Below are 7,612 nucleotides of genomic sequence, written 5' to 3'. Positions count from 1 at the left end.
ATGGTTTGTAATATTCTTAATTATAACATTTATGTTAGTGCAACTTAGATCAAAATGATTGTTATTAAATGTTAAAATTTTTCGTTTTTGCACTATTATCATGAAAAAACAATAGAATAAAAAATTAATTTAATAATTTATAAATGATAAAATTTAGGATATACAATTAAAAAAAATCACTAAGTATCAAACAAAATCCATCAAATCAGTCAATTTAACTTAGAGAGATTTGATTCCGAACCACGCAGCTACAATTAACCCGGCCTATTCACAACCCACCCAACTTACTAACAATTCTTCGTTGCGCTTGAAACCTCTGGAGAAGCCAAAGAGACGGACAAAAGAAAATAGCGGCAAAATTGGTGAGAGAGAGATTGAAAGAATGCTTCGACGGAACCGGCGAGATTGAGCCAGAGCTCGAGAGAGATTGAATGAATCGGCGAGAGCATGATTGATTGACGGCGAGATTCAGGGAGAGAAGTAGAGACGTTTCTTGTTCTTCAGTCAAATAATCCAAGGCTAACCTGCTAAAAAACCCAACAATAATCACATGAACTTAGACGGGCGTACTTGTTGTTGGTAGTGTTTTTAGGGAGAATATCGTGTGAGAATGTTTGAAGGACTCGTTGGACAGTTGCTTGTGGGTTATTTGGGCCGATATGTCAAGGATATTCAGAAGGAGAAGCTAAAGATTACATTTTGGAACGGTTTGTTCATCTGATTGTACTCTATGAACAATTTTAGCTTTGTTTGGATTGTCTTTTTATTTGTTGAACTAGTTAAGTAGCTTCGATGTTGCCATCGTCTCAAACTGATGCTAATACTTCCTTGTGCCCTCATATAATGATAATCGGACTGTGCGGTTCATCGCTATCTTGAATACGCTCATTGGACAAATGGGTCGCCGCTTTTCTATACATCGAACTAAGCCATACTGCCATGCCCGAAGCTACTATTTCCCTTATACCACTCATCTTATGTTTGGAAAATAGAGTCTTGTCTTAATATTTATTCATTAGGATTGGTCCTGCCTATCAAACAGCGAAAGTTCTACATTTCTCTTCGTCGATTGACCTTCACTTCTGGTTTATTTTCATCACTTTTCCTCTGTAATTAAAGGATACCATGGTTGCTTCCTCTCACTTATTAGTAAGCGACTCTGGCGCCGTTTGGTTAGAGCCCTCCAAAAGATCAAGATCGACGGTGCTCAAACAGAAGCTTTAAACCTTACTAGTTTCTCTATTTTTCTCCACATCTCTAAAAATTCTACTATTTCACTCCAGACAAATACACTGCAAAATAGCATGAAGATTTTGATCTTGTTGTTAGAAAGAGGGTCAAAGGATGGTTGATAGCTAAGTCTCGAGAAGCTGGTTTTTGGATTCTTCAGAATTCAAGCTGTCCTAGTAGAAGTCAAGTTCTTCATTTGGGTTATGATCTGAGAGTCTTCTGGTGTTCCCTTTCCAAACTTTATTGCAGATTACTTGTTTCAAGACGTTTAATCTGAAATGTTTTATCTTCTCTTTTATTATTTGAAATCTTGGTCTAGTTTTGTTTTTTTCTTCTTGTACCGGTAAGTTTTTGATAGCTTTATGTCTTGTATCATCTTGAGCATTAGTCTCATTACATTATTTTAATTTTAATGAAAAGTTATCTTTTAGTTTCATTAAGAAAAGAAGATAGGTATATTTGTTTATTTTGAGGATTCTTTTATAAACATTTGCAACTTTTCTTCATATAAATGAAATTAACTTGATATGAAAACTTGCTCAAAATGGTTGCACATTCTATATTATATTTATTATTTAGAATTTTCTATATCAATCAGTCCTAAGAGGCACACTTACTACTTATGCAGAGGAAATTTTATTGGAGAATGTTGAGCTCATTCTAGAGGCCTTTGATTATCTTCAATTGCCATTCGCCCTAAAGGAAGGTATTTTTAAATTCATAGGCAAAATAGAAAAGCAGAATGTGTTTGGTATTTATTTGAAGCTTTTTCTTTGCCTTTTCCATTCACTTATTAGGAATGTACAAGCTTTGCTTAATGGATTGTTTTCTGCATTTGTTATTAGCTTTTTTGACTCATCTTCCAATTAATTGGCTCAACTCAACATTTAGATATTGCAACATTTCATTCCTATTTTTTTGGTGCAATTACTTTTGCTTGATCAACATTTGTTTGTCACTGTAATTAAGGTTTGAACCTATACTCTGAAACTTCATTTCACTTATACCCTGAAACTCCATTTCACTTGCCCCCATAACCTATTAGGTTTGAAAATTTGTATTCTCTTAGAATTACATGACCACGTTTCCTACATTTGTGATTTTGCATCTATCATTTTGTTTTTTCTCCCCATGGAGTTTATTTCTTTTGAGCATTAGTCTCCTTCCATCACATGATTGAAAGATTTTCGTTTCCTGTTAAGAAAATACACGTGATCAATCAAGGAAAATAACATCAGAAGTCCTCCTTTATGGTTAACTACCTTTAATTTGCAGATGCCAATTTGATATTTTCGGCTATAGGTCCTAAAGTGCTTAAGATTTTTTTGTATCTCATTCATATCTTTGGATTGCCATTGAGTTCCAACAAAAATTATGTTAAGAATGAGTTGCAAGAGATGCTGGGAATTAGCTTAATATTTAGGGCCTCACAAGATCATACTACTTACTCTTTAGAACTCAAGGACCCAAATGTACAACATATAGAACATATTCTGTTCAAGAAAGGTCGTAAGATCTTACTACTTACTCATGGCTACAAAATTGGAGTTTGATCAACAATTTATGTTGACTTTCCTACGGGTGGCAAGCAAAGGAATTCACAGTTGAGGAAGCCCATCTTTGAGAAAATTGATCATAAATTTTGTATTTGGAAAGAACCCTTCAACTCGAAAGGTCGAAGACGTAACTCATCCAATTAACACTTTCCAAAAAAAAATGTGATTTAGATTTTGGCTCCTCCTTTTAGTGTGAGCATTGAAGAAGTTGATAATTTGGGGTAGCCAAATGGGCTGGAGGATCATTCTTTGAAGGACCCCTTTGAAATTGATCTCAATGATTTGTTTTAGAATGAAGAGGAATTTAATGTTGGAAAACAGACCTCTGGAAACCCTCTAAGTTTTAGCATTGCGAAATTCCAGCCCATTTAAAGTCACTAGTTGATGAACGCAAACTAGTTTTTGTTTGAGATCTGATTTTACTCACTTTTTTGGTTCAATAATTGGTTACATTGGAATTTTTATACCGGAACTTGTGTGGTTTGAAGGTTGTAGATAAATAGATTGAGATTCAAGTCTCTTGAAACACTTAACTCAGAACTAGTCTTCTCCCAAGAATCATAGAAGAAGCTGGGCTCAAGAAATGTTTCCAACCGGTTGAACAATTAATGTTTCTTAGCAGTTTTGTGGTTTCATCTTAGTGAAGATTCAGCTAGGCTGGTTGTTCTTCTCTTGGTGTTCCTTCTTCGCTCATCTCAAAGCTTATTGTGGTTAAGATCTTAGAGTACAAGAGAATTATACAAAGAGAGCAATAAGGAATTCGTAAACAAGGGAAAGTAAGACAAAACTTCTTTATTGATTAGCTCGCTATTCTTGCTGAGTTTGATTTGGTTATTGTTTTTAATTGTTTTAGCCCTTATACTCTTATACTTTGAGCGTTAGTCTCTCTTATTATTATTAATAAAGAGGATTGTCTTTGTTTCAAAGAAAAAGAATATGCCAATTTATTAGTCTTGTTTCCTTTGAAAAATATATATCAAGTTCTTACTTATCTATTGTCAAAATGCCTTTAAAGGTCACTAAATCTATTGAAAAGCTTTTAAGAGGCTTCCTACAGGAAGGCCCAAATCTTGAGGGTGGAGTCCACCATGCTAATTATAAGAAAACAAACCACCTATATCCATGGGAAGTTTAGGAATTGGCAAGCTAAACTAGGGGAATGATGCATTTTTTTTGCTAAATGGACAAGGAGATTCCTTCAAACAACAAAGGCTCTTTGGTGCAAGGCAATTAAAGCTAAATATTACTAAACTACCAATGAGCAAGTTTGGCCTTCCCCTTCATAGAAATGTAATGCTAAAGTGGTATCCTTTTCAAAAAAGAAAAAAAAGAAATAATAAAAGGAAACATTCATGGAGGAGGAAGAGTCTCTATGGTGCCAAGTAGTCAAAAGCATTCACGGTAAAGAGCCTTTTAATTAGCATACTGTTGGGAAATCTGGAAATAGCCTAAAACGTCCTTGGATAGGTATTTCTAGAGTATGGGGAAAGGTGGAAAACTTGTCCACCTTCAAGCTGAGAAACTCAAATTGCTTTTCAGAATGATGTGTGGGCTGACGATATCCCCCTTAGATCTCGTTTTCAAAAGCTGTTTAGAATCACTTTGCTGCCTAATGGATCAGTAGCTACACATTGGGATCACTCCACCCTATCTTGGTCTATAAGTTTTAGAAGACTCCTTAAAGAAGGGGAAATTTCAGAATTTCAACAACTGCTTCACCTCCTTTCGCAAAGACAGGTGGTAGATTCTATGGATAGAAGGATTTGGTCTCTAAAACCATCCGGTAAGTTTTCAGTCAAATCCCTCGTGAATCACTTTTCAGCATCCTCTTCCATGACTAGAGAGACCTACAAAGTCTAGTGGAAATCCAACAACCCTAGAAGAGTCAACATCTTAGTTTGGATTATGATATTTGGGTTACTAAACTGCTTTTTGGTCATGCAAAGGAAACTCCCAAACAGTTGTCTTCTACCCTCTCTGTTTCCTTTGTGAAGAAGATTTGCAGCATCTGTTCTTCTGTCCATATTCAGCTAAATGTTGGGGTAGTCTTCTCTCTTTATTTAAAGTAAGTTGGGTGTTTAACGGAAAATTCAACTCAAACGTGAGACATTATATTGGGCCCACTTATGAAAAAGGGGCCATGACTTCTTTGGACTAACTTGTCCAAATCACTGCTTCAAGAAATTTGGTTCGAATAGAATCAAAGGGTATTCGATGGTAAGTTCATGGGTTGGTCTGATCATATGGACATCGCAAAAAGAAACACAGTCGCTTGGTGCACTTTATTCAAGGAGTTTAGCACATCTATTCAAGATTTGTGTTCAAATTGGTTGGCTTTTACATGCTAAGATATCTGGATTTTTGTGTATCTATCCTATGTATTACCCTGATACTTCCTTATTATTATACAATTTTATATTCTACTAGTTTTTGTATGGACATGATGAGGACGCTTAGGAGGTGGCAACCTAGTTGAGATGTTTGGGTGTGTCTCCTAATCTTTAGGTCTCTTAATTTTTATTTTTAGTATATATCTATTGTACTTTGAGTTTATTTTGAAATAATAAAGAGATTGTCTCCTTTTTTTTAAAAAAGGGAACATTCATCTAAAGCCCTCTTGAGAGCTACATCAGTGTAAATAGAACCATTGGCAGCCCATTTTGAACATGAATGAAAAAACAACTTTTTGTTGATTGATGTAAAGGTAGAGTTCAAGCAAACAACATCCCCATGGGAGAATATACAAAAACAACTAGCAAACAAAAAAACTAGGTGCTAAGGGGGTGTCAACCTAGTTGAGATGCCCTGGTGCACCTCATGATTCCACCTGCTTTTTGCTCTTTAGGCTTCTTTATTACACTCATTGTATTTCTCTCTTGTACTTTGAATTTCGATTATTTATAAAGAAGTTTGTCTTCGTTTAAAAAAACAAAAAGAGTATAAAATAACAAAACTTAAGCCAATAAATAGCAGATGTTTGGTATGCCTGTATATGTTCTTTCATTTCTCAACATGGCCTTTTGAGAGGGCCATCTCTCTCCCTAATTCCCTCGATGGAAATTCCTTCCAATATGGTCCACCCCTTGCTCCCAACCCACTCCCTCTTTTTATAACTAAAAACCCTAACAAACTCTTTAGCTAATTACTTAGATGACCTTCCCCACGACAAACTATTAATCCTAATGGAACCATAGCTAGGGGTCTTAGACAGTGTGGCAGCCTCATATATTTTGCAATATATTTTCCTTCTTGCTCTTGGCTTCTTGGTTTCTTGGCATTGTCCTTGTTGGTCTTTTATTTTCTTATATATTATTTGCTTTTTCAAGGTATTCTTCCCTTGTACTTTTATATATTGCGTTTTTTATTTCTCTCCCATATTCAACTTATATCCATGATTTTTTTTGAAGAGGAAACAAGTCTCAATATTATTAATGACTAAAATAGAGAGACAAAAGCTCATATTACAAGAGGGTTATACAATGAGTAAAGAAAAAGAGAGGTGGATCAGCAGACGCACCCAAGCTTCTCAACTAGGTTGTCACCCCTTAGCGCCCTCATCATATCCGTAGTGCGGAAAGAAATAAAAATTATTCTTTCCCTTGGTTGATAGTAGCCAATACAAAGGAAAAACACAAGGCCAAAATAAAGTAGTAGGCCCATACCAAACATAAACCAAAACAACATCAGAGATACATTAGAAAAGCAGTCCTCGATTATGCTAGGATCCGGTTGAAGTAGAAGGTATCCAAAATCATGCTGTCCAAGACTTGAAAGTGGAGGGGCTATGAAGGCTGGCTTGTTCAGCAAAGTCTCCTGTAGAGAGTACTGAAAAACTTTGGATAAGGAACACCATGATGTTGCATTCAGGCGAGCAGATTTAAAATGGTCCATCCATGTCAAAGGGTTGTCATGTAAAACCCTCTGATTTCTTTCAAGCCAAACTTCAACTAATAATGCTTTCACTGCACAATAAATGAGCTTCGTTTCCTTTTCAAAAAAACAAATACTGCATTAACCCACAGCAAGGAAGCTGTCTTCTTCTTCAAAGCTGTACCAGCTATGATTTGGATCTCATTTGAGGAGTCGGTACCAGCAATTTGTTGCATAAACACAGTCAAATAAAAGGTGCTACTCCTGATTGTCTAGACAAAGGGGGAGAATATGTGGTGACAGAGCATGGGAAAAATTTGTCGCATGGGCTTATATCCATGATCATTAGTCTCTTTTTCATTTTCAAAACGAAAAATTTTGATCTTGCTAGAAAGAACAACTTCCAAATAACTAGTCATAATTTCTATCAATGAAAATTTTTCCATTGTTTTCTAGAAGAAGTCAAATCAGTGTACAAAACCAATGTCTTTCAAATTGTTACTTCCCACTCTTGTATGTTCAATGAAAACAATCTTTCAGCTTTTTTACAAAGACTAAAAACTCAGGCACTCCATGTTTGATATTTTTTAGGTTAATGTGAATAGTAGTTTAAATAGAATGTTAAATTAATGATCTTAAGTTTCATTTTCTTTTTTCAATTTGGTAGGTCGTGTAGGGAGGTTAAGCATCAAGATTCCATGGAAAAAGCTTGGATGGGATCCGATCATCATTATTTTAGAGGATATATATATTTCTGCATCTCAGCGAGATGATGGGGAGGTAATTAACCATAATTGTAACCATTGATCCAAAGGGATGGGGCCCATACTTACTCAATAAACTTGTGCCATATTGTGTCAGCTTCATGGTTATTTAGTGCTCTTGCTCGCACATATATGTAGAATTATCAAAACTCTGTTTTAGCGTATTTCTTTGGGTGATTTCGACAGGAAAAA

At 35.4% G+C, this 7,612-nt stretch overlaps 1 protein-coding gene across 3 annotated transcripts in view; it reads left to right on the top strand.

The window, feature by feature from the left end:
- The first annotated feature begins 250 nt into the window (after nucleotides 1-250).
- LOC101204937 overlaps nucleotides 251-7,612 on the top strand; it is a 99,869-nt gene continuing 92,507 nt past the window's right edge. Inside the window, exons 1-3 of one of the 3 annotated variants that reach the window (XM_031880304.1) lie at nucleotides 251-707; nucleotides 1,859-1,936; nucleotides 7,324-7,436. In XM_031880304.1, the coding sequence (XP_031736164.1) occupies nucleotides 611-707; nucleotides 1,859-1,936; nucleotides 7,324-7,436 (288 nt within the window). In that variant the 5' untranslated portion in view covers nucleotides 251-610. Of the gene's footprint in view, nucleotides 708-1,858; nucleotides 1,937-1,981; nucleotides 6,912-7,323; nucleotides 7,437-7,612 lie in introns of those variants that run through there. The other 2 variants (XM_011661907.2, XM_031880303.1) reach the window with 2 other exon arrangements.

This window comes from Cucumis sativus, chromosome 1, assembly GCF_000004075.3.
Source record: "Cucumis sativus cultivar 9930 chromosome 1, Cucumber_9930_V3, whole genome shotgun sequence".
NCBI lineage: Eukaryota > Viridiplantae > Streptophyta > Magnoliopsida > Cucurbitales > Cucurbitaceae > Cucumis > Cucumis sativus.
This window is presented reverse-complemented; position numbering and strand designations above follow the sequence as displayed.